Source organism: Poecilia mexicana, unplaced genomic scaffold, assembly GCF_051168715.1.
Source record: "Poecilia mexicana isolate PSO_F unplaced genomic scaffold, ASM5116871v1 scaffold_7, whole genome shotgun sequence".
In the NCBI taxonomy this organism is placed as follows: Eukaryota; Metazoa; Chordata; class Actinopteri; order Cyprinodontiformes; family Poeciliidae; genus Poecilia; species Poecilia mexicana.
Genome location: NW_028263376.1, coordinates 21872605 through 21900296, shown reverse-complemented (window position 1 = coordinate 21900296; position 27692 = coordinate 21872605). Strand labels below are relative to the sequence as shown.

Below are 27692 nucleotides of genomic sequence, written 5' to 3'. Positions count from 1 at the left end.
TTTAATTGTAGTATAAATCCAGATGTTCTTTGAAGGCATCAAAGGTTTGTTTGAAAGCATCAGAGAACAAAAAGTATTATGAGACAAACTAACACCAGACAGTTCAGACACAAAGTTGTAGAAACATTTAAAGCAGGTTTACCTTCTAGAACATTACGTCAAGCTTTGAACACCTCACCGTTTTCAATCCATCAGCTAAAAACATAAGAGTACACCACAATTGGACACATACCAAACTATGACTGTGCATCTAAACTGGTAAAAAGGAGCTAAAGCCAAGGATTTTAAACCAAAAAGGTTCCAGTTCTTAACCTGTCTTTTACTACCCAAGAGCTCTGTCTGACCCACGTCAATGTGTCTCTGTAAATGCCTCATTCTTTTATTGTTTGAGCCTACTCTGGTTTATGAAAGATTATAGTGCAGATCGTAGGCAGTTTAAGCTCACAAGTATTATTTATCTGAGTATCCCTGCAATTAGATGCCATTAAACACCTAATTTATTAACGCTGTCTTAAACAACCAGCAGAGTTTCTGAACGCTCGCTCCTTTTACAGCTCACTTCCCTTAATATTTGGTTTGGATGAATAGCAAGGCAGTGAAATGCTGCTAATTCCCAGAGACCAAGAGTATGATCCATGTTAGCAGCTCAATAATTAAATGCCAAGTGCAGAACAGATAGATTTAAGACCATCATTTGATGAATTAAGATTCATCAGCTGCACATGTCTGATGAACCATGTCGGTGCGTTACTAAATAAAGTCGTACTTCTATAACTTCTGAGGGAGACAAGAATCAAAGCAAAGTTGAGAAAGCAGCATTAAGAGCATCACTAGCTCAGATGTCTCAGACAATATAAACAGTGAATTCATTATGTCTGTGAAGATAATCTCATCAGCAGAGTAATCTCTTTTTGTTAGCTGAACAACGCGGAGCCAGCTGGCTGCTCAGGTCTGCTCCTGGTCAGGACTATGTGCCTCAGCTGGTGGGTTAGCTCCAGATGAAAAGACGCTGCTCCGACCTGATTGAAATGCACACATGGGTGGTGACCTTCGACCTTCTGTGTCCTCTATTACCCTGTGCCCCAGATTGGAAATTGTGTTCCAAAACTATAAAGTGCTAATAACATTTATTTTTTGTGAGGGCCGTAATGACACTCTGGGGAATGTTGCTGGAATTATTCTGGGGAGCAATCTGCTGTCTTCAACAGAGCTCATTAGGAAGAAGTCACTCACAGGCTTACGTCAGGTCAGCGGCTGAAGCTTGTGTCACCACAGGCGACGCCTTGACAGCTGTCCTGTCAGCCACACACGTCCCAGACGAGAGAGTGTCACCGGGTGGCAGAACTAACACAAGCAGGCTACGCCAAAGCGCAGAACTGTATCGTAAAATTTTTAAATTTTACGATACAGGTTTTTTAATTTATTTCATTTTCGATGTTTTTTGCAAAGCTTTAACCTGATGATTAAGAATTTAGCTGGTTTATAGCCATAATTAATGTCATTTTAAACAATGAAGGATTTTGAAGTCTTTGAAGTCTTTAATGTCTTATGTTAGCAATTAGCATGACTACCATTACAAAGAGAGCAATCTTTTTGTAATCTTCTACTCTTAGTCTGCCTCTTGCTAAAGTGATGGATAGACTCTAACATGGTACAAGACTGTTTTATTTATACATTCAGCCAGTCTGACTGGGAAAATACATATTTTGCCCTACTTCTCTGCTTTCGCATAAAGCCCTGTGACCTCAATTTCCCTCTCCATCTTATTCACTTTGCACTTAAGCAAAATGTATGTCAGTTCTTTCCAAAAACATTTCCTCACAAAGTGCAGAAGCCCAGAAATGTCACGACAGAGACAGAGAGGCAGAGCACCAGCTTCCCTGTGCTTATATTTACTCCATTTCTCTACTTCTCCTGCTGACACCATTGACCTCCATCTTGCCATTTCACCATCCCTGTTGCTCTAATTTTCCCAACCCCCACTGTGCCTCCATCATCCCTGCATCCGTGTGCTTTTAAAAGCCATGCGTCAATCACTTTTATTCCCCCCACATGCTAAATCTATCGTCCGTCACATCTGAAAAGTAGAAGCGAGGGAAACATCTTCCTGAAATCTCTCTGCGTCATAAATTGGAGTCGGGGACGAGGAGCAAACCAACACGTCCTTCAACATCCTTTCAAAGTCATATGAACTCACGCTAAATCCGCCAAGCCAAATCTACCTCAAATCACTTCCAGGAGAGACAGGGCATGAATAACAGATGTAGAGCGGCTACACGAACAAGGCCAAAGAATATCAAAGCTCAGAGGCATTGTGCCACAGTCAAAAACAAGGAGGGTGAAAGCCGATCCGCTTTTATCCCGGTCTTTGCTGCGAGCGGCTGCCATTGTTTGCATGGAGCTCCAACTCATCACGAAACCACAGTCAAGGTTGTACATCTAAAGGAAACAGATCATATAAAAACGTAGAGAACTCTAGAAGTGACTGGCTCGTCGTACTTTTCCCTTTGTATGATGACATAGAAACCTACAAGGTGAGTCTTTCATTCCATGCACTCAGTGCGTTTGTGAATTTGACCTCATATGGGTGAGATCGAATCAGAGTGGAAAATCCGAGTTTACACCCATTAATGGAAGTGCCCATGAGGGCCTGTGTGTGTGTATGTATAAGCTGTAGTTGATTCATTAGTCAACATTGATCCACAGCAGGAAATCTCTGTGGTCTAGTGATGCAGCGGATAAATGAATAATTATACGGATCAATTAAAATATCCTAAAGGTGTTTAAGAAACGCACCCCAAATATAGGAACCAGACTATTAGATGCACGACTCAATGTTTTGCAAAATCATTTTTTGTTACAATTATAATCCATGTCTTTGATGTCTCTCCCAGTTTTTCCACATCTAGTGATTGATTCCATGATTGGATGGAATTCATCCACGAAAATATTAAAATTCTTCCACAAATTCTCAATTGAGTTTAGATTTGAACTCACTCTAAGCTACTCTAACACATAAAAATACTTTAAAGTAGGCCACTGTTTATGTCTGGGGTCTTTGTGTCGCTGGAAGGTGAAACTCTGCCTGAGCCTTGGGTATGTTGGTCTATCACTGAAAAAACAAATAAAATCCATTGCCTGTAATTAGAACGCAATAAAATCAAAAGTTCAGGGAGCCTAATGTTTTTTTTTCCAAGGTTCTGTATCTAAACAGGGAGTAAAACACAGTAACCCAGAAATTCATTAGGTTGTGAATCATACATGCCAGCTGGAGTAGGAATAACGCTGCTAAAACAGACCGATCTATCTCAGTAACAGCCCATTCTTATCCCCCACTCCTCATATTCTGTGGCTGTTTTGGTGATTTCCTTTAGAGAAGCAGTTTGTCAGCCTTCTCTCCATTTATCTTTCCTTGCACGCTCTCCTCCTCCAAAATGCCGTAGAAAAAAAAAGAGCCGATCCATCTCAGCATTAATGTCACGAGAAATGATGAGGAGGCAGACATCAACACCCCGGAGTCCTCTAGGACTAGGAGTCTTATTACATTAGCCTCATGGCGGTAGATGATAATGATGGGGAACAAAGAGTAACCTTCCTTGGATCTCTATACGACTCTAGTCAGACCTTTCAACGTAAGGCAGGGGTTTAGAAGTACCAACAAAATTGCTCTTGAGCCTCTGTGAATCACTATTTCACAAGTGAAAACATGAAGCCCCGTACTCAGATTTCTTCTGGGTATAATAAAAACAGTGGTCTTGTTTGTAGTGAGGCTCACCTCCCCAGCTTTTTCCACCCCCCTTTGAGAATTATTCCATCAGTAAACAGGACTTCTTCCACTTTCACACTCTTAAAGAAACTGAAAAAAAACTGTGGCTACAAACTGTTAAAATGAGCTGAGAAATCTCATCATTTGAGAGCCAACGTTAGCTTTTTAAAATGGAGGCGTACAGAGGAACTCTTTCTTTGGGTGGAAAACACAGTGTGAAGATAGGCTAAACCTCACTGATAACATTTACAACATGGCTATGGCTTTGCATGATAATATCCTGACACTCATCCATCGGGGCTTCCTATTCTGTGAAGATAATGAGGCGCATCACTAGAGGCATATTCCCCACAATACATGAGATTGGATTTAATGAAGTCATGCCTATAAGCGTGCGCCTCCTCACAATGTTACTGGCTCTTTGTCTGACTATAATCCTATAGACTGAGACGTACCAGTGGAATATGTCTCATCTTTGCTTTGTGCCACCATATGAGTGTTTGGCATGAAATCGCCTGGTTGGTTTAAATGGGAAATATGGAATCAGCTGAGATGCTTCAGCTGCGACAAAATCCTGTTAAGTAAACGGAGCTTCCAGATACGTGAAATTTTGCTTTAAAACAACTGGTTTTGGAACAAAAACCATCAAATTGAGAATGTTTGGATGCATTTTTTTCAAAATATACTGAGTCAGTGGAAGCTGTTAACTAAAATATATTGTTTCTTAGACAGAAACAACTATTGCAGACATGTATGGCTAGAGTCATTTCAAACAAATAAAAGTAAGAAGCTACAGTTGGAGACTGTCAGCTACATTCCATGTTAAACTTATGATAATTGAGTCATTCAGTCCACCTTCTGACTCTACATGATTAGCCATGCACGCTTAGAAAAAGCAGAGCAATCCACTATTGTCAATGGATTTGTGCCCATTAAGCCCAGCTCCTTCTCAAAATGGATTTTAGGTCTCCTTTTTCTTCTGTGTCAATCTCAGTGTGTCCTAGTGCCTCCCCCCCTTTCCTCTTCCAGCATCAGCTCAGGGCTAATTCAAAATCCCAGAGACAAAGGCTTCTTTCAGGCCTGCCAGTGTGGTCACAATGCCAGCCTCAGTGCCCGGGCTTTCTCCATTTGCCCACCACAACACACTCCTAGCACCCAGTAAAGTGGCACCGGTGGGGTGCCATTATCTCGAATACATGAGGTAATTTACACATCAGAACCTTTTATCCGACTAATTAGTGCGGATTGAAGTCCATTGCAATACAGCATGGTGGTCATAAAGGGAATGGCGTTGCCAGAAAGACACCAGTGAACCACATTGCAACACAGTAAATCAGAACTGCTCTGTATTTAAATCCACCACAAAGGTATTTGTAATAAATATCCCCAGGTAATGGATTTAATGTCTAAAATGTAACAGGAAAAAGAAACCATGTTATGAGTAGATTGGTTGGCTGACGGCACAGTGGATCAATAGCGTGGTAGAGCACATCTGGCTTCCATAATACTAACTTTCACCAACATGGAGAAGCAGCAGCTGACCTAATTATTGCTGTGTTTAGAGCTTTTCAGAACTTAAGTCGTTGGCAGGAACATGCCATTTTTAAGTCTTTCCCTAATCTCTGTAAGAAGCACTGCTGACATCTGTTTCAAACAGTGACTCAAAAAACGGCAGTCGGTCTTGCAGATGTCTACGGACCAATGAGGTTTCTTCAGAAATTCATCAATTCCCTTATTGAGGACTTGACCTTAAACACAGAGCACTAGGCTAAATCTGCTGCGGATGAGCAGCTGGGCCTAACAATATTATGGAAAGATAATTAAACCGGAAAGAGAAACAGGAAACATAGTTAGTCCCATGCGGATGCACAAAGAAACCAGATGGTGATTTTGGATGGTCAAATTCATGTTTCAGACAATTAGTCAATAAAAAAAAAAAAAAAAACAGTATATATTTATAGTTCAGTGAATGTTTGGTGTTTGACCCAGCTAATTGCAGGTGGTTGTCTGTAATCCTTTGGAATAGCGCTGTATCTACTACAAATTGCTAAAGATGGTTCGAAATATCAAACCTGTCATCAATTTCTAAAATCCTTTTTAACAGAAATTGCTCTCTCTCTCTGATTTGGCTAAAACGAGCATTTGCAGGTCAAAAAGCTGGGATCAGAATTTGTCCACAATCTTTTGATCAGTGCATCTAAGAGAAGAGCACAAAGTCAGAAGCAAGATTCAAGGTGATACATGTAGCTTCATTAACGTGCTATAAAAACTAAAGATGATGAAACCTAAACAAAAACGCTCCAGGTGTCTGCTCCCTTCGTTCCAATAAAGCTCATCTCACCATGCAATCTGCTACACAAAATCCCTTCATTATTATTCCAGTTTTGACGTGGCCGCCAAGGGAACATAGACCTCATCATCAAAGAAACAAATCATGCCCAAGGGCCTCCACCTGCCTCTCTGTTCATCTCATTTCATCCTTTCATGTCCTCTTGTCTCAGCTGCATCAAACACACCTGTCAATGTAATTCCAGCCTGTTCTGCTATCTTGCTAATATAATGTCATCATCACTTGTGGAATCACACGCAGAAATTGCTGCACATGCATCACACAACTCCTGGCAAAGACACGCAGCCCACGCCCTGAACTGGGCTGTTGTCTCTTCAAATGAGGTCAATTGGCTGTGAATGTATGTAAATGGCAGCGATGAAGAGGGCAGGCTTTGTCCAAAGTAGGGCAAGAATAATGGATTTTAACATGATATTAGGATAAGCTTGCTGGAATGTGTGCCGAGAAATGGTTTGGATTGAGCGTCAGACAAACACTGACAGGTTTGTTTTATCTGAGATGAGAGTTATCTAATAAAGAAGCATGCCTAGGATGCAACAGCAAACGCAACAGGCTGAGAACCATTTTCATGCAGGGATGTGAACGAAGCTAATTGGTCAATTATTTGTGTGGAATCCTGTCATCTTTTTGGAGTAGGTACTTTCCCCATGGTCAATCAATCAATCAAGTTTATTTGTACAGCACATTTAAGCAACAAGACAGTTCAAAGTGCGTTACATCGCAAAAGCACAAATAAATAGCTGGCTCAGCTACTTTATTCAGTATTATAACCACACCTCACCTGAGAATAGGGTGGAGTAAAGAACATCAAGTTCAAAGATGAAGCGTTTCCATAATTATTAGTAATTAATGTTGTCAAAACATGTCAGAAGCACATGTGAAAGCATCTCTGCCAACAGAGACACCATAAAGCCCCTGGATGGTCAACATACAACATAATTAATGGAGCAACATACGACCACACTAGAGCATCCACTGAAATCGGCTACCATGGTAATGATGTGTACAAAAAACATTTCAAATTGTTGCTATAGAGACTCGGTAGCCCCCCTCGCTCCCACCAAAGATGTCACTTTTTTCCTCTGGTTCTCCAACAGTGAGCTTTAGAGACTCACTGTAGAGACTCCTCTGCATGTGAATGGCGGCAAAATGTCTGTCATCTTACTGCCATATCCGTCACATTCCCAGTTTATTTCATTAATGTTCATCTTGGTCTGACTGTACTTGTCTTGAAAATGAACTTAAACTTGTAAATGTTTAATAACTTAAGAATGGCACTAAGGCAGACCGGTGTTCACCATCATATGTAACCTGTTTGTCTTTCCCATTTTGAAGAGAGGCTAAAAGAAATCAGCCTCAATCTCTCATCATATCTGTACACCTGGGAAACAGGAAGTCACAAATTCCTAATTGAAAGCCTTTGCACACTCTTAAATTAAAAAAAGTAAAAATAGAGATAAAAATGCTTCAGATAGAATGATTTTAGAAGGCCAATATGTCTTGCAGCAAAAGAGCTAACTTATGTTCCAAGTTGCAGTGTGGTGTTGGCTAAAAGGATGTGCAATGCCGTAATCCTGAATATTAAATATAAATAATTCATTATTCTTTAGAGCAAATACAGGGTGAGCTGTACAAGAGAGACTTCGTATCACTCCTTACCTCTTTCATCTCCTGGGAGATGGCAACAAGGCGTTCATTCTCAGACTGGGTATTGGTCAGGATGTTGCGCGTCTGCCGCAGTTCGTTCTGCAGCTCGAGGACCCTCTGCTCATAGTAGGCCTCCTTACAGGCCGACTCCTGGATCAGAGACTCCTCCCGGCTTTCCCCATCTGCTGCCACCTTCCTGTGGTTGGTGTAAGCTTGTCCAAAGGCCTAAATGTGCAGAAAATAATGTTTTAGTGCCACAAAAATAATGTTTGATACATGGCGACCAAGAGAGTGTCACATTTTGGAATATAAGGGTCAGGAGTTGATGGAAGAAATGTTTGCTTGCGCTTCACCCGCTTTAAACTGACACTGATCTCTCCTTTAGTGGTTCACCTAAGGACTGTGGAGCAGAATCTACCAAAACACTCCCGTCGCTCAGTGGAGATTATCATTTAGGGTCCATCTGGGCTGCATCAGAGTGTCTTACCCACCAAATCCCGTCCCACCCCCTTCCTTTGGCTGCAGGATGCTGGCCTCTCCAGCACGTGCACTGCAGTGACCCCACAGATGCAAACAGGCAAACAGCAAAAGTAGAGCAAACAGACGAGTGTCTAAGTGATTGTGAAAGGACTGTTTTTAATGCTCTTTAATACCTTAGATCATGGCAAAACAGGAGAAGGTCACAAGATCAGATGAGGATAGGATCAACTTTATGAACATTAAAAGAACAGATGACTTAAAGCTCCAGCCTCTAATTTTTCTCAGCGTTAAAAGGCAATAAATTGTCATGTAATTTGAGACGAGAAAAAAATGTTTTGTCCTGTTGATACAACTTTAATGTGTTATTAGCCTGCAAGGCAGAAACACCAAACCACTGGAAGAGACAGACCTTCATCACAGCGGGAACTAGGTTAGGGCACGCACTGCTTTCTCAAACTAGTCACCCGTCTGATAACATATTTCATTTTCAATCCCGTAACCGTCGTTTGGGTGGAGATATTCTCTTTTATCTCTCCTCGTAGCGGGTGTGCACACAGTAATCTAAAAATCACAGGAGAAAAAGAACATGACCTTATTTGCCTCTCTTTCTGTGACCAGCTACTGCAATTGGCTGCTGGCAGGCTGCTGCATTGTATGAATCCCAGTGGTTGCTTCTAAGCAAGCAAGAAAAGAAAAAAACACTTTTATATTTGTATTTGTCAAACTGACCTACTTGCAGAACCTGGACAAATTTGTGCATTCGGAAAACAGGAGATTGTGGAAAAGTTTTGTGCAATACGACTAACCGATGGCTCCCAGTCATGCAGAAATTCAGCTGGAACAGGGTTTCCCCCAGTGTATTATAAACCTGGTGGGCCACCAGGCGTTATTTGTGACCCCATCAGGTTAAGCATTACTTATTTATTTAAGTCTTTCTTAAGATGTTTGCATTTTTTAACACTAATTTTCCAATCTTTCAATAAAACATAATTATCAAATGATATTTTCAAATTTCATGTCAACTTTAAACATTGTCTAACTCAAAATCACAACGGGCCATTGGATGACTGACTTTGCCAACGCCCAACCACCGGGTTTAGCAAGTTTTATGGAGAAAAAAAGAATAGATTAAACCTCTCTTAAGGTTCACACCATCTGCTAACAGATCCTCATCGACACACCTTCCAGAGGTAAACCACAACTTATTAAATCATTGCCACAACTTGCTGAAAGGAGTTGAGGAACAGCCCAACGATTTTTTTTATTTGCCCAGATGGTAGATTGTTGATGCTTGATTGTTTTTAGCAACTTATATCATTGCTCAGCGTGGCGAGGATTATTAAAATAGTCTGTACATTCTTTTGGAAATGTTTCAAAAAGGGTGCAAACATGTCAAACACTTTGCCATCAGATTCACAGACTTAAAACTCGAAAAGATAGAATGGAGTTTCCTGTATTCCGTTTAGCCTTCATGTTATCTACTAAAGTCTTGATCTTTCTTGTAGCCACAATGAACTGCAGAAACGTTACAACATGTGGAATATATTTTCCTTTTAAACAGCTTCTTACAGCTTTAGTGCTTCCTGTTTTATTGTATGAACGCTTCACTGACGTTGAAATGTAACCAACGTTTTATTAAAATCTTTAGTTTCTGACTAGCTAACTAGGAGAACTTCAACCATTATCCATCAACAGAAAATGTCTCTGTATATCTCGAGTATAAACAATCTCCTACCTATGTGGAGGTGGTTGGTTGGTAAATATATAACCAGTAGTGGGGATTTTATAGAAAGCCTGTGTAGGTCAATAGATAATTTGTGCTTTAAATTGTGGATTACTGTGTGTGTCCTAAATGTCTTTTCAAACTGTGCCACATGCCAAGGAAATCATATCAATAATCAGCAGGGGGCCGTGTTTGATTAAAATGTTATTAAACGCACAGGAACCAATCAAAACCAGGGGGAATCTCATCATTATAATCTTAAAGCAGGCTTGCTTTCTGAGGGGACAATCAGAAAGCAAATCTAAAGAGGGCTATCACTGAAGCAAACAGAGTCCCCTGCCAAAACCCCACTGACCCATTGAATTTAATCTCAGTTCCCCACAGGGGCAAGAGTTTATGCTACTTTTGAGGGAGGGAACATTGATTGCACGTGGCCAAGGCTGTAATCTCCCAGTGAGCGGCCAACTCAATTTATAATTCATCTTTATCCGACCATATGTTGCAGTTGTGCTGGTTTTTATAAGCTGGACTGCAATTCAAAAGCCAAAGTGCAGAACCGTAATGATCTTCACGTGTCTGAGGAGAAGATTACTGAACTCTGGTCTTGTTTTGATTTGCTCAACTTTTCAGAATCATGCCTTCCTCAAACAATTTCACACATAAGAACTGAAGATCAGTGTGTTGAAGGGAATCACAACAGACTGCTGCGTGGGTGAACTGATACAAACTATCAGAAGGAGGAAGTGTGACGCTATTTTTATAATTTAGTTTTACATGAAGTCTTCTTCGGGCGGTGGTTTGTTTTACAGATTTAAACTTGGAAACAAACACTGCAACTTAGCAAGAGTTGCTATGAAAGACACATGGCTCAACAAGGCGGGACTCGTGATGCAGCATGTCGTCTAATCCGAACAATGTTGCAACCTTCAAAGACAAATCGGCTGATTAAAAGGTTGGGAAAATGACAGGACACACAGGCTTCGGTTATAAAAAAAACAACAACAAAAAAACATTTCTCTCTTTACATTGAAAAGAAACGAAACGCAGATGAAACACAGACCAAAGCATGGTGTTTGTTTTTCTAACACAGAAACATTCTGTTTATGATTCACTTGACCTGCAAGGCAAGTACACAGCGGGGGAGGGGAGGTGCGGGGCATCAGGGTCTTGCAGGTAAAAATAGATCAATACATAGCTCAGAGGCACAGTGGAGCTGAAATACACATTTATCGTTTTATTTTATTTTCCTGTTTTCCTGGCTAAGATGGTGCTTGTAGGAGTGAATCAAGCACAGAGGTCATAAAATACTGCTAGCCTCTCGATATAGCTAACACGAGTGAATCAGTAAGAAAACACCTAAAACCCACTCATGGCACCTATGATATAATGTAGAGGGAAGCTCTTCAAAATCTGAGAAATAGATTACAGCTGCCTTCGATGCAATCACTGGATTACCGTGTATGACTGAGAATTTGTGGGCTCACAGACGTAGACATGCGCTAATGTAATAAACTGACAATCTGGCAGCGTCTGTAGTGTGGGCTGATGCTGAGCTGAGATTTTCGTCTCCTCAGCAGCATTCTTGGGCTCTGAGAGCCTGTAGCGAATGCTAAACAATAACGCTCTGTGGTGTCGACCGGTTCTATTTCTCAATACGCAGAAGGCTGGAGAGCCGGGGTCAACTCTGGATGCCAAAGCAGTGATTCAGCAACCCTCAAGGCTGATCAGTGGTAGGGTTCTCATTGTATGCAACTGCAGAGGAAGCGAGGAGCAGCGAGGGACAAAAAAAAAAAAAAACAGCAAATACACACACACTGAATAGAATCTCCTGCCTCGTGAGTCTCGGCTCACGTGGAGTCATAAACTGTGATGATAAATAGTCCTGCTCGTTTCCTTCCTCTTCCCTTTGGACTAAATTCGCAGGCCACTGCGCATCCAGTGAGTTTAACACAAATTGCTCCGAGCTCTGTGTTAATTCTATATTTAGCTGGCCATGTCTCTAGAGGGATGGAGTTCAAATGTGTCCGACAAGCTTGTGGTTTCCAGAGAATGACCACTACTCTATACCAAGCAGACTTATTTTTAATTTTTTTTCTTGTCTGGGATTTAAAACCTCTTCAGTGATCCACCAATCAGAATTTTAAGGTCAACTCCAAACTTCTGTTTTTGGTTAAGTTTTTACTTGTCAGTAGAGATTTTAGCCGATTACCATTTCTCTTTTAGAACAATAAGAAAATATGAAGTGAGAATTAAAAAAATATTTTTTAAAGACCTTTTTGCTGTTTGTCATCACAATGAAGATAAAATGAAGAATTGACATTTTAATTTATAATTAGGAGCTTAGCGTGACTAGCATTACTGCAGACCAAATGAACTGCAGAAATATCCTGTAGGAAATGGATTCTTTATTAATGTACTTCTCATGACTTTATTGTTCAACACAATGCTGAAGCTGAACATATTCAACACAAACAACATTATGAGTTGAAGACAAACAAAAGCATTTTTTGTCTGTTACTGCACCTCTTAGAGTTTATTTATGGTGGGTTCAGTGACAGTGACTGGAAAAAGTTTGTATTTTGGACTTTCCAAGTGGCTGGTCATCAGTCAGGGTCAATCCAGCTGAAGATCAATCACTTTTAGCCATTTTGGTACATTTTCACTCTACATGTAATTCATGTAGGATGTAAAACATGTAACACCTTTATCACAACCCTACTGTTCATCTGTCTTACACCCATGGCATTTGCTATAATGAGTAACACATACCAGCTAATCATTTACTCTTCTGTAAATCAGGGGGAAGGAGGAGAACTCAAACACAGATTCACTTTCATCCTGAAGGTCATCTTTCCAGTGCCGTCTTGCAGCTTACTACTGATCTTGTCTTTTGCTGCTTTAGCACGTTCCTGTGGTCAGCACCAGCAAATCACAAGTCACAGGACAACTGTGTCACAGCACAAAAACAGAGATGGTTTAAGGGTGAGATGACTGAAAAGCGTCGCAGTGCTAAACAGCATGAGAGTGAGAGGAGAATAAGGAGGCGAGAGAAATGCTAACGAGGGAGGCAGAAATGTTTCCTGGCACAGAGCCACCGACTCTCTGCAAAGCACAGAGCCGTTGGGCTATTATTCACACACAGGCCTGGGCAATTTCACAGACTCAACACACATACACTCGTGTCCTATTTACAATTCATGCAGCACGCCTCGCTGTCAGCCATTCTGCATCACCCGAAGCTGTAGTCATACTGATGCACGCCGACCCTTCTATGGAGCAGGAGCAGGAGGTGAGAGCCTCACAGGGGTTCCACCAGCACTGAAAGCATCTCGTGCTTTTAACGCACACAGGAAGAGCCGTGGACTCCAGTGGCGAAGAATACCAAACACAGACGATAAGACAGCAGAGGTCAGAGGAAAGCATTGCAAAAGAAATGCTTTTGCCTGAAGTAGACTCAAAGGCATAAAGCTTTATAAACAACCGGGAAGCTGCAGCGGGAGAAAGTAGACGCATGCTACAAATGCACACGTGTATTAGTGCATTTAGTGTTCTACATGCCATGCACTAATAACACTCATGAGGCTCATTAGGAAGCCTGACTGAACGGCTGATCCCCAATCATAAAAATATGAGACTCAGATAATTGGGCTGCAGAAGCTCAGTGATACACAGCTGGTACATGAATTCTCTCCGCTCTCAGAAGCCTGTAATGATTCTGCGGCGGTTAATGCTTCCAGCAGCTTTGGCTGCATCTGATGTTTTATTCTGACATTGGAAAGGCCAATAATCAGAAGTGAAGTGATCCTTTGGTAAGAGCAGAAATCGTGTTCAAACACGACGCCAAATTATCCTCATCGTGCTTTTAACAAAGGCTGAAAAAATAAATCTTCAAAGGGCAGAACACCTGCAAGTCAAGGAAAACACTATCAAGTAAGCCGACTGAGGCTTCGCTTTGTGTGTGCAGACTAGTTCCTCTACTATTACACAGTAAAAATAGTCATTAAGGCCATAACAGCAAGCTAGGGAATCCGTGTTATTTTCTCAGCTTTCAGTTTGGTTGTATGTGATTTAAAAGCCTCATACATGACGCTGGCGAGCTAATATATGAACAGAAAAGAAACAGATAAATTTGGAGTTGGAAATAAGAAATTTTCTGACAGGATTTTATTTATTTTTTTCTGTTTGTGGTGTAGTACTAGGTAATAAAGTCATTGTTTCAATTATTTAACCATAACAATCATGTAATAACAAGGACGCATCTGTTAATGTCTGTTTACTGATTCTATTGTTCAAGTGCTACAGTATGGAGGAAAAAAAGCCTTTGGGGTCTCAGGAGGAAGGCAGGAACTCAATAGGCCTCCCGTTGCCCCCGTACGTCGGCGTCAGAGCAGGAATCTGGTTTCTTTATCTCTGGAAGCTGTAACAGCACCAGCTTGGAGCATTCACAACCTCAGTCATTTGCAATGCAAAAGGAGCCTTATCTGTGCCTGCCTGTAATCTGCCTGCCGCTTCCTCTTTCTGCCAGGCAATCTGTCTGGATGAGATCTCCCAGGTCCACGCGCCCGCACCCCAGGGGAGTAGGCGTCGTTATGGTTACTAGGCCAATTACAGTGACAGAGCGGGAGGCGGCCGGTTAAGGCGAGGGCTGCGCGCAGATGGCCGTTTTAGCTCTCCTCCCTCGTATTCTGGTGGCAGAACCTCACCCACATCGCCAAGCCTCTCCAATCAGAGATCTGGTTGAGCAAATAATACACTGCTCAATCAGGTCTATATTATGGCAAAAAATTATAGCAAAAAAAAAAAAAAATCATTAAACCACTAAATATATCTTTAAGCTATTCCCCCAAAGAACCAACTGAATGTGTAACCTTTGCAGAAAAGCCTTTTTTTTCTTCAGAAACAACCAACATGGGAAGCAGCTAGGACCATGTGCACACAGACACATTTGAGAGCTCTGACACATCCACCCACACAAAATGATCTCTCTCTATTGTTATGAGGTTCAGCTTTGCAGGACTGGGGGGTAAGACTGAAATGAAAAAAAAAAAAACCTGATCTGTTATTTCACAGCTACAAGCAAAGAGTAAATCAAGACTTTTATAGACTCATGCTATATATAATGGAGTTCTGCATCATCGCTTCCGTCTCTTTGTTTAGTGCGAAAACATTTCTAATAAACCTGTCATTTTATATCAACTGTAATAAATCCACCCACATGTCTAAACCCCAATAGGCAGTTAGGCGACAGGGTTCTGCCCTTGGTACTGGCCAAATACAAAACACTGACCTACTTTACCAAATTACAGCAGTACAATTCCCATGTTCTGATCACCAGTGCAGTCAGGCCAAGTCGAGAGTCAGGTGGATAACGGTTTCATTTCAATTTGCAAGAAATAGTGGCGGCTCAGTGACCTTCCTACCACTGTGTCCTTAATAGATTTTATACAAAGTGGAAAAAAGGGCTGCAGAATAAAGATAACTAATCATCTGTTCAATGCCTACAAATTATTATTTTAATCTGGCATTTCACACAGCAACACTGCCATGTTCAATTATAACATGGCAGAGCAAAAAATAAATTTGATGTGGGTAATTACTTTTCCCAAAAGGTCACATGAGTAGATGTGATTGTTGTTGAGGACTGGAGATATAGTGCTATTATTCTAAAAAAATATATTTAATTTTTAACTCTAAGAAATTGGGTTTTTCTTGGCTGCTGTTAAAAGTAGTCATGGCAACAGAATAATAAGAAGTGATAGATTATACTGACAACTGGAACCTCCAATTATCTTAGTGTAAGTGACTGTTGGAAAAAGAAATGGAAAAGAAAAATGTACAAAATCCTGTCCTCCTGTACAGTCTGATCATGTTGTTTCAAGCTGTAATTTGTGAGGACTGCAGCCTGTGTTAAACAAAAAGAATCACAATACCATTAATATAGGAGTTTGCATTAGGATTTTAACCTTCATCTTGGGCTCAGTTTAACATCTGATTCAGGTTTGGAACTTCATCCAACAGCCAGAAGATCATATTGGAATGCAAAGTGTGCAATCAAGAGCAAGCAAATACTGAAATTCAAAGAGTCAGTTGCTATACAATTAATGCACATACTGATGCTGTAATTGTGGTATATTCTGCAGCCATTACTCAGTTTACTTTACGCATGAGCTAGCATTGGTGCACACACAAGGGTGCTGAGGTAGTCCCCCAAAATGATTACATTTACACATTTTTTCCTACATAAAAGCACCATGTTCAGATATTCATGCAGAATAAACACTTTAGGATAATTAATTTCTGATTTTCTATTGATCACCATGGGCTGGCTCTAGAATGCCCCAGACTGGGTTTAGGTGGTGCATCGTATTTGTTAAGCAAAAGCCAAAATCTGAAAGGGAAACTTTAACAGAGAGCTGGATAGTCCAAGACCTTTTAAACCCTTTTAGTCAGCTGATGGAGTAACCCTCAATTGTCTCGAATATAAAACAATACAAAACACCAAGCTGGTTCCCACAGGAAACCCATGCACTGCTCCGTAACTCCTCCTTCAAACCCATTTCCCCTCTGTCTGCTTTTCTCAAGGACCCATGAGAGTCTGGCACACATCCAGTTGCAATCTCAACTCCCTTTACTTCTCCAGTTTCAAATATTAATGTTCCATCCAACCTCCTGCATAACTTATGCCTGTCTATTGACTAGATACCTACTCCTCCATTTCTAATAAGCCCAACATGAGGGCTTCAGAGTACGGGACCGATGGAAGTCACATTTTGCAAACTGTAACGGGGAAACCAGCCTGAGTAGTCTATTTACAAAAGGGGGCCTGGCGAGAGCAGAGAGATAAGTGCGGGATGGAGGAAGATGGCAGAGGATGAGCATAACATGTGGGAGGAATGTAGCCATGCTGCTGTTCTCTGATCACACAGTGGTATTAAAGCAAGACGAAGCTCCAAGGCAAAAGGGCAGCCCTTGAAATTAGGTTTCCTAATGTTTGAATAGATGGCCTATTAAAAGTTGACAGTGCTTCAGAGGATCTGGGATCTGGTTTAATTACTTTACTTGACACAGAAAACACCACTCAGTAAGTCAGAGTAGAAATACGACGAGTGGGCAAGACTAGATGGAGGACACGCCATAATGTAATAATATCATCAAAAGGGAACATCTGTGTACAGTTTCATCTCGTTATCGGCTGCTTCAAATTAGAGGACAGCGCATGATTTGGAAGCAGAATATGCAAACAAAACTCCTGTTTAGTGGTGGGGCCATATGGGTGGAGCGTGTCAAAAGCTTCAGATCTGAGGATGGGGTGGGGCACAGGCCATCTGTCCATTAGGACCAAACTCAAGTTTATTGACTTAATGCATGCACATGAAGCCTGCGCCAGCATTTTTTAACGTTTAGTTCCTTCAGCAATGCTTTACCTTAGAATGTAAAAACACACGTAGGCAGCTGTTTTTAAAATGCTCTTCACATTAAAGCAAGATCCATACACATTTCTAATTTTGTGAAATTGTGGGGGAAAGCAAGAAGCTAGCAAGAGTTGGCCATTTTTTAAGTGTGAACACAAAAGTTTACAAGCAATTGATGAAATAAATTTTTATAGTTAAGTGATGGACAAACTATAAATCTTTTTTGGGATGGAGGGAGGGAGGCAAGGGTAGATGGAGAGAGTGGACTATTCATTGACAGACATTTGATTTAACTAAGAACAAAACAGGAGAAAAAAAGATAATTCCTTTGGAAAAAAGGAATTGTATTGTAAATTAAACAAAAAAAAACAACATTCTGCTTTTATTTATACAAAAACTAGGGTGAGACGGAGCCCTGCATAATGAAGAGACTTGCTTAATGAGCCAGATGTGGTCACTTCCCACACAACACTGAAAAAAATATCCGGACTGATAAAGGGTCATATTTCATATACTTCCTCTACGTTAAAAAAAGGACCCTCCACATGTAAACAGGATGCTGAGCTGGGTGCAGGGGAGACCAGCTTCCACTTATTTACAATAGAAGGAAGAAGAAAGATTTGATGGAGAATCAACCAAAAGACCTTGTGATTGAGATAAGACTCAATCAAACAAAGATGCAAATAAGCATCGGTCGGTCTTTACATGTTCCTTATGAGGGTGCCATTATGTCATTCATGTTGCTTAGACTCTGCAGCACAGGAGATAAGGAATGTCTGTTGATACGAGCCCCAGACAAAACCTTTGGGCACTATTTAAAGAGGGATGCAGGCAAGTTTATCTAAAAAAATAAGGGATAATCGTTAGTTTGTGGCGCTACGATAAACAAGAGACAGTGAAAGAACTGTGCCTCATGGGAGTTTAAGGGTAAGCAAGTGTTGTGTGAGACAGTTCTCTCTCTGTCACTGTCAGAATACAGTTTAGAGGAAGGAAAACAGGAGTCTGACCTTTGACTGAGTGATTCATGTTGTATTGTGTAAGACATGCAGCCACCGCCATGACCTCATACCTGCTTTTAGCCTGGACTCCTGCCTTATCCTCTCCGAGTCTTTACTAAATGGATTACAGTAACAGAATCATGACCCTCCAGGATTGCTATACATGTATGTCTGACTTTATTCAAAAGCTCATTCTATCTTCAAAAAATACATTATTCCAAAACAGAAATTCAGTTCTGACACAGAATTATGTTAAGCATGTCAGTATGGAGGTGCAGTGGAATAACTTCCTTGCTGTTGGATCCCTGAGAACAATGTATTGTTAGCTTGATGTAACAATAATTCCTGGTCCATACCTTAAATTTTTAGATTTCAAAAACTTCTCCAAGAAGAGATTGGCCAAACATAGTCCCCTCCACAAAGGACACTCAAAAAGTTGCATTTATAAAATTATGAAACATTTGTTTGCAACTATGCTTCTAACAATTACTTTATTAAAAAAAGTTACATTGTTAAAAGACATTAATAAGTAACTCCTTCAGCTGATCTCAAAGAATGATCCACAGAAAAAAGTGTATGTGAAGAATTCATAGAGCAATTTCCAAGTGATTCCTAAATATTTAATTTTTTTAAGAAAAACTTGAGCTTTAAAAACAAACACCTAAGTAAACCACCAATAGCAGATCAAAGGTGTGTCCGAATTCAGGGTCTGCATCCTTCGAAATAATGCATTCACTGAGATCTGGAATACTCGATAATGCTTCAGCGTAAACTTGACCTCTGTTTGAACTGTGGATGGGTGCTGGTGGTATTCTGATCATCTGAGTGGACGACAAAAGCTTTTAAAATCATTCTGGATTATGGCTGGGCCATTTCACCTAAACTCTGCGCAGTAAATCTTTCATTACCATTTACCATATGCCTATAAAGTGGACTGTAAGGATAAGCCATGAGGATGGACAGGAAATCACTTTTTATTAAGTACTGTTTTCACTTTATACTCAAATGCAGTGTGGAGTTTACAGGTCCAATAGGTGTGGCGATCACCGCAGTACAGGCTAATATCCCAGAAGAGGGAGACCCGAGCTTAGAGCCTCTCAACAGCCTTTTCCCAAAAAGCATGTAGCTGGTAATAAGTGTGGTTGGGCCTGACAGACTCCCAGACTGCTGTAAGCCCTGCAAACAGTGGCTGGGATTCATCCTCTTATGTCCAGAGGGTAGGGGATTTGGGACTTTATTTAGTGCCATTTAGAAAAGATTACCCCTTAACTACAGCCTTGCTCTCTGGCCAAATAAAATCATGGATAAAAGGGTAGATCAGGCTGCCCAAAACAATGTTGGAAGCTTTGTTCTGGTTGAAGGAATCAACCAGAACAATAATAAGGCCCAGAAAGTAAAAAAAAAAAATAATAATTGAAATAAGGAGTTCTGAAAGTTTTGGGGATGGTTGGTTTGTAAAGTCCAAACAGAGAAGTGAAAAACAGAATCAAAAAGAAAGTGAGTGACTTCACAATTCCACAAAAGGACATTGGCTTTATTTATACCACTTCAAACAAAGACCAGATACTTTTGTGTCCTTGTATTTTCCACTGGCATCCAATCACCATCCATACCATTTAACATCAGAGTCAGAGAGTTTTGTTCGGAGACACTGGGATTTTTAGCCTTTAATTGTTTCCCATTTCAAAAAGGACTAAAGAAGACAAACCTTTTAAATGTAACCACAATGGAATGACTCTCTCAATATTCCTTTTGTTATACACAGTCCTCTCATTTCACCAAGCCATCTCTACATCTGTGACACTACTTAACCCCAATGGGCTACAGGCAAAAAGTCACAAAGGCTCCAGGCCTGCCATTGGTTCATGATTTTTCATGTTTCTCTGGTTGACCTCAACACTGCATTGTACAGCTGCCGCCTTAATGATTGGACACCAGAACTGGAAGGGAGTTTAGAAGAAAAGACAGACCGGCTGTGTGGGTCTCAGACATACAACGCTGAAGGCTTTTGTTTAAGTTGGAGACAGTAGACTGAATGGAACCAGGAGCAGAGAACAAGTAAATAAGAAACGAAAACTGTGGCACACATAATAGCCGTTCTGTCTTTGGGGAGAAGATGACGTGTTCGTGGTCACAGTGTTCATCTCATGAGATTCAGAGATACCAAGAAAGACAAGAGGGCTGAACGTCAGAACCAGTACCTCAAATACAAAAATCCCCCTAAGTCACAGCAGCTTGTAGGTCCTTCTGAACTGCACAAGAGCAGAGACATGTGGTTGGACATATGTGGAGGCAAAAACAAGGTATAATTACTAAAAACTGAGAGAACACCACCTTATGCTGCTCTTAGACCTTTGGCTCAGTAGACAATGTTTCCACTACTGAGAAACATCTCAATCAGCAGCCAAAATATCTTAATTTGGTATTTTAAATACTTCAAATTGATATACAATGTATTCTTAGCCTTTAAACATTGTTTTTAAAAAGAAAAAGAAAAATGCAGTGTTTCACCAAGCCATCTGTCCAGTCTAGCTGATTCTGTACTACAGAAGTACCTTTAACTACAGAAAGGGAAAGTGATTTCTTTCACTTCTGTCTATGTAAAAAGAGATCAAGCTCTGTCAATTTTCCCAACATATTATTTTACATGTAGGCCTCCAAGTTGAATTTTGCTTTCATTTGACTGAAATCTCTCATCTTCCCTTCTGTCAACAATTCCATCCTTATTGCCTATTTTCCATAAAGTCCAAATTTATGGAGAAGATGACTAGTGGTTGTCTTAACAGATTTTTCCATCGGAGATGCGACTTTCTGGAGTTCCTCCTGAGTTAGCATGGATCTCTTTGTGGCTTCCTCTGATTAATGCTTTCCTTGTCCAGCCTGTAAGTGGGTGTCCACCCATACATTTGTAAATTTGCAATGCTGGCATGCTCTTTTCCTTTTCATATGATACAGTGGAACATGCCACAACTTCATCCTTGACCCTCTAAAATGGTCCTAGGTCTTCGTGATGCTGTTTGCAATTTCTTTCAGTGGATTTTTTTTTAGGGCTATTATTGGAAAGAGAGTGCTGAACACATAGGCCCACCACACTTTTCAGATTTTTATTTCAAATAAGGCTTAAAATTTATATTATAAACATATATTTCTGGAAAGAACAGCAACACCTAAGCTTTTCATTGTCCCTGCATCCAATAAGTAGCACTGGACTAAGGTTTGTAATGAGTATAAAGCAGGAGGGGGATCACTTTACTGGAATACTGCAGTGGGTCTGCACTACAAAGCCACAGGGGGTGACATCACATGCAGCCAAGCAACTGCAGAGCGTTAGAGGAAGCAAGAAATTAAGGAAAGGACTGGTGGGATCAATGTGTGTATCAGCATATTCCCAACAGTAAAAAACACCAGTGTTATGGACTATGTGAAGTAAAAAAATTTAAAAAAAAAAACAGGCAAACCGATAAAAAAACCATCAGAAATCATCCCGACTTAATAATACTTGATGCGACACGTTTGCCTCATCTGTGTTACTTACGTTCAATTTTCCCGCTAAGTCTTTGCTTAAATCCTTCAGCCTTTACCTACAAACACTCTCACATTGCAGCAAGCTGAAGAAGCAGAACGGCTGCTCAAATTAAACCATGAGGACGGGCGTTACTAGGCAACAGCAATGCACAGCGTTTCTCCATCTTCCTGCCACAGGAGTTGTATGGAGGGGGGTGTGGTACATGAGAACAAGAGCAATGTGGCCCAGAGGCTGAAAACTGGCTATTCATCAAAACTTTACCCATGTCCTAGTGATTTCTGGCGCTTTTATCCACAAGGAAGTAGAGAGGCATGTTGGCATTTTTAAAGCAGGACCAACTCTTACAATCCTGAATGACTTACTTTGTTTGTGCATGCCAGCACTTCCAGACATTGCTGTTGTCAGTGTAAATCGTACAGCTGCAGACAACCTTACAGACAGAAACACCTTCACGTAAAACATGAAGGTAAAGAAGCGGGAATATTTGCAATGGACAGAGATCCAGCAATAATGTTGAACATCTCTATGGTGTTTTTGTCTTCCACAACTTTGATACTTCGCTCAGCAGTGCAGAGGAAGTGTTGGGGGATGTTTGAATAATGTGTTTGTGGTTCTCCTGCGATAGCATCATGTCTGCCCTTCACGGCTGAACTGAGGGCCAGGGCAGAGGGATAAAGGATCAAAGATGTGATCTCCTGAAATATCTCCACCCAATGTAGCTGGAGCCAGTTGCAAAAGAGAGAAAAAAAAATCTCTGCCACAGCTATTAGCAAAAAAAACGATTTCATTAACCACAGGCAGAAGGCTGGACTCCCGTATGACACATTAGAAGAGAAGGGGAAAAAACTAGACTTCTGGCACAAACATCATGACAATATTTCATCCTCAAATTTCCCAAGTTTTATTCATTTTTAGACATTTTAAAAAGCATAGATACAAAAGTTCACTATGAAATGGAATAACAGCTGGATGGACAGATGAAATGATGAACAGCTGGATAGCAATATTTTTCTGCAATCTGTTTCCTTTCTCCATACTTATCCCAAAAACCTAAAACCAAACAAACTTTTGGATTCTTTATAAAGATTTCTTTGAGTGTATTTCTAAATAAAAGAAAAAAAAACCTACCAACATTATTTAAAGCCATGTTATAACCATTAAGACAATTTCTGACTAGCATCTTCTATCTAGAACTTTTTGTTGTCATTCCTCTGCAAAATAGTGAGACCTTCACGCAAAACATGGGAAAATTGTGCAGCAGTAGCTGAGACAGCCCAAACACCACCTCCTCCCTCTCTTTTTTACAAACCTCAAGAGAGATGGCCACCGGAAGACTGAGAAAAGCAGCAGGAACAGAGGGCTGTAAAATATTCCTTTTCAACCTCAAAAAACCCCCAAAGAGACGAGGAACAGATTTCTGGCAAAGAAAAAAAACAAAGGCGAGCACTTAGCTTTGGTTTCTGTTCTGACTGAAAGGACACAGGAGAAATGAGTAAATCAGAGGAGGATATGAGCAACCATGAACAAGCCAGTGATCCCAAATCTGGAATTTGTTTTTTGTTTTTTTGAATCTCCATAAACTGTGACACAAGATCCACATTTGAGAGCAGCACACTTCTCCCTGACTGAATTACAACCCAGCGACAAATTACTGCTGGAAGAAGAAAATTGGAAGCAGCATGATCCGATAGAGGGGGAATAAGTTCAACTACTGTCCAGGAAAAAAACAGACACATCCTTTATCAGGCACTCAAGGCCGTTTTTAACCACGCCGCTCAGCATTCTTTCCATTCCCACAGGGTTGTAACTCTTCTGTCGTCAGCTGTAAGCTGTTCACATGTGAGCGGGAAGGTTCAAAATTCAAACCTGCTCCCGCCCTTCTCAACCGAACCAGAATTTCTTGTTTCCACGGGCTGAGTGAGCTCAGAAGACAACCTGACAAGCTTTAAAACTGACATCCTGAACCTTAAAATGTGTTGGATACAAAATGAGGACGTCCAAAAATATAGGAAAATAAACAAAACTAACACTGAAGAAGTTCTGTTTTTGTATCTTAAACACTCTCCACAAAACACAAAGCAACACAATCTGAAGCGTGGGCTAATATGATACCCTTAGTTAGTAGTATTTTTGAACCTGTTAACTTTTCAAAATCTTGGCATACCTTTTTACCTGTAACTGTCCCACATTACCCAGATCACTGCCTATGACAGTGATCCCAACAGCGCACTTAGCAAATCCACTCATGATGATTAAAGAGCAGGTTGTGGAAACATACCAGGCTTATCTGTGAGAAAGACTGGAGGACGAGGAGCTGCATAAATAAATAAAGGTGGCAGTGCAGTGGGGACTCCCTGAGCATGAAGGGGAAGTGGGGGTCTGCCCACAGTAGAAGCAAGCATCCCTACCTCCCTTTACAGTTTTGACCTTGTAGAATGATTCTGGTGCATATTCAAATGTGATATCTCTTTTTGCGCACAAATATATAACATGAAACTGCCACAATCAACAAAAAAAAAGTGAAACAGATTAAAATGTCATTAGAATGTATGGTTAATAAACCCTTAGTTATGTGATGATTTGAATTTTTTTTTTTTTTTTTTTAATGTTCTACCTCTTTCAGTTGGTCCAGCTCCTGCCTGACAGCCTCGTACTCGACCTCCAGGTCGTCATACTGCTGCTTGAGTTGTTGCTTCTCCTCCAACACCGCCAGCCCGTACTCCGCCGCCTGGATCTTCTCGCTGGTTGTCTCGCTCAGCTCCCGGGAAAGACGCTCGACTTCTGCCCGCAGCCACTCCGGCCTGGCCTCCAGCAGCATAGCTTCGGGGTATCCCTGCTCCTCCGTGGACATGATCTCTATCGACCAACGTGCGCCAGCTGATCTGCGACGAGAAGACGTAGGGGCGGTGTAACCTTGAAGAAAGAAGCAGCGACTGCTCAAATTCGTCTGTATTTAAATTGCATGGTTATTATTTCTGCGTTTCTTGGTGCTGGTCCAGCTTCTTTGGTCATGTAGTTGTTTAATTTTCTCTGTATTTTCTTCTGCCGGCTTTTTTGTTATCTCTTAGAAACGCTCCATCGTGTTGCGCTGAGGCTTCCCCTCACCTCTCCACCGGCTTGTGGAAGTGATTCAGCCCGACCAACTGCCAATACAGGACCGGGAGGACACAACTTGTGGTTCCTGCTTTCAGAATAAGAGTATACTCGGCTAAAGTAGGCAATCAGACAGTACTTAAGAAGACTTAAACTATAAATATAGGTTTATGTCAAAATAAACCACTATTAAAACACTAGCTTAATGAAATACATATGTACTGTTTCTATAGTTAATAATCTTTCAAAAACAGCATAACTTATCAATTTTATTTTGGAAACATAATCTTTCCTTTTCCGGTACTTCAACTAGCTTGTTGTCAGTTTGTCGAAATCAGACACCTACGCAATCAGCTGGGAAAGACGTCTCCTACCTTCTGGCAGGGCTTCTCGGGAATTGTAGTCCTTGTCGAGATGGAAGTAATACGACTGCAACGCAAAATGGACTCATGTCCCACAAGGCCTTGTAGATGTGCTTATGTGGAGCGCGGAAATCTTCCTACAAAACCGCTTGTCGCAGAAATAGAACGAGCAGATTGGCTCTTTAGCAGTGGACAGATGCATATCTGCCGCCATCTGTTGGAGAATCCCTATCTATTTCAAAATGAATTTTAGTGGAAACTTATGGAGGCCCAATAATGAAACAATTAAATAAAATTATCAAACAAATAATTACTATAAATAATGTGATAATGAAAAAAGTGTTAGGTTGTAATACAATATCCATAGTTTGAACATCTCTGGTGAGCTGTTGAATCATTCATCTGAAAACAGAATGAATTGCCACAACAAACTTAAGACAACATTGCCATGGACTTAATCTCGTAGGCGAGGCAAAAGAGAGCGTTAATTAAAGAAACATCCAAGATGCTAATGTTATCCTGGAGGAGTTCCAGAGATTAAATCCGTTGACACAAAATCTATTAGTCTCTATGAACTTGACCTGTATGGCAGACTGGCAAAAATAAATCCATTACTGAAAGGAAGTCATAAGAAATCTTGTGGAAGAAAGTGCTCTGGTCAGATGAGATCAAAATCAAACTTGATGGTTCACATACAAAACGTTATATTGAAAACAAACTATACATCACAATGAAAATATTAAATCCAGTGGTCACAGAATCGTTATGAGAGAATGCTTTTGTCCAGTAGGGACAGGGGAACTGTTTTCTATGAGTGAGTTTGAGCTATTTTGCAAAGAAGAATCTGCAGAAATATTATTTTGTAGATATTCCATGCTGTTAGAGATACGCCCCAAGTATTGTGGAAAAAAAAATTAAAAGGATGTATAATTTTTCTTTCACCTTACAGTTATGCCCGTCTTTGTGTCGGTCAGTCAGATACTCATACTAATAAGATCCAACATTTATGGTTATAATATGAAAAAGTCTTGATAAGGTATATACTCTTGAAAAGTGAATGTAAATTAAGTTTTTGTACTACCATGTCTGGAAAAAGATGATAGGGTATTCTTTCAATCTCCAAGCTGATTTGAGGTTTTTAACATACTAAAGTTCTGCTTGTTATTTTGTCATTAAGAAAAAACATGTTTCTGACTGAAGTGCAAACATGTTTAGATGTCATGTTTCCCCTCATTATTATGAAATGTTCAGCAGAGTTTTGAATTTGCATGAGCACTATTGGCTTTGAGATCTAAAAATGCTTTACTTAGTAAACTGATCTCTTTGCAATCACCTGAAGCCAACCTGCTTTAGTAAGGTGAAAGGTAAGCTAATGAGATTTGATCTATGTGCTACATCACTAGGATGACACAATTTGTACATTGCAGTTGTTAGGTCAGCTTTAGTATGCTGATATGAGAAATTCTTCGACCTTTCTGTCATGTCTATCATTATAGCCATGTTCAGTAAATAATATGTTTTTATCTGATTAAATAATTTAAGAATCTAATGTATCTACCATTTAGCTAAGTGACAAAAAATTATCCAAAATGTAAGCAAGCCCTTTAAAAATGTAAATCTGACATTTTTCTTGAAGAGTGGGAACATTTTTGCTTTAACTTGACCTAATGAGATTAGTGGTCTAATCTGGGAGGAGTCAGAAATAGGTTCAGAATGTCCTCAGGGGGTCAGAGAGACACACAGAACCTTAGCACAGTGCTAAGCAAAATAGTCAAAATGCCAGCAGTCTCTCCACATTCTGCAGTTGATTTGATCTCTTGATCTGTCATGGCTTCTTACAGAGGAGTCCGAATCCATAGCTTCACTTGTGCCGCACCATCTCACGACATGGAGATAATCTGAAGGCAATGAGGCCACAAGATTGACTTCTTAAAGAACAAAGTGGGAAGGACAGCGTCAGAGCTCTGAGGAATGATGTCAGAAAAGTCGACAACTGGAGCACTGGATAGTTTTCCTTCTGAGGTTGGAGCCACTGGCAGCTCCTCTCAAGTTCTAAAGGTAAATCTTTGCTTGCATTTCTTTTAATTTTGTTCTGTTTGTCTGTTTGTTCTGTTTAAGACTTAATATTTTTCCAGCTTTTGGTTTGAGAATCATGGCCACTTTTAGCTTAAAATGCAACACAGGTCTACTTGAAAATTAGATGCTGATAAAAGAATGCTAGCAGTCTCACACTGGTGTTTAGCCAATTTATAGTTTTACACATTTTCTGACTTACACAGAGAGAATGCTGTTAAAATTGTCTCTTGTTGTGTTGCACAAGTACAATTTTAACAGC

General features: G+C 40.5%; 1 protein-coding gene across 3 annotated transcripts in view; it reads right to left on the bottom strand.

Moving 5' to 3' along the window:
• LOC106923831 (protein bicaudal D homolog 2-like) overlaps positions 1–25300 on the bottom strand; it is a 43944-nt gene extending 18644 nt beyond the window's left edge. For 2 of the 3 annotated variants that reach the window (XM_088007243.1, XM_088007244.1), the window contains exons 1-2: positions 24517–25299; positions 7776–7988 (exon numbers count right to left, since the gene is read on the bottom strand). In XM_088007243.1, the coding sequence (XP_087863369.1) occupies positions 7776–7988; positions 24517–24753 (450 nt within the window). In that variant the 5' untranslated portion in view covers positions 24754–25299. Of the gene's footprint in view, positions 1–7775; positions 7989–24516 lie in introns of all 3 variants that reach the window. The other variant, XM_014997143.2, reaches the window with a different exon arrangement.
• Positions 25301–27692: the final 2392 nt, after the last annotated feature.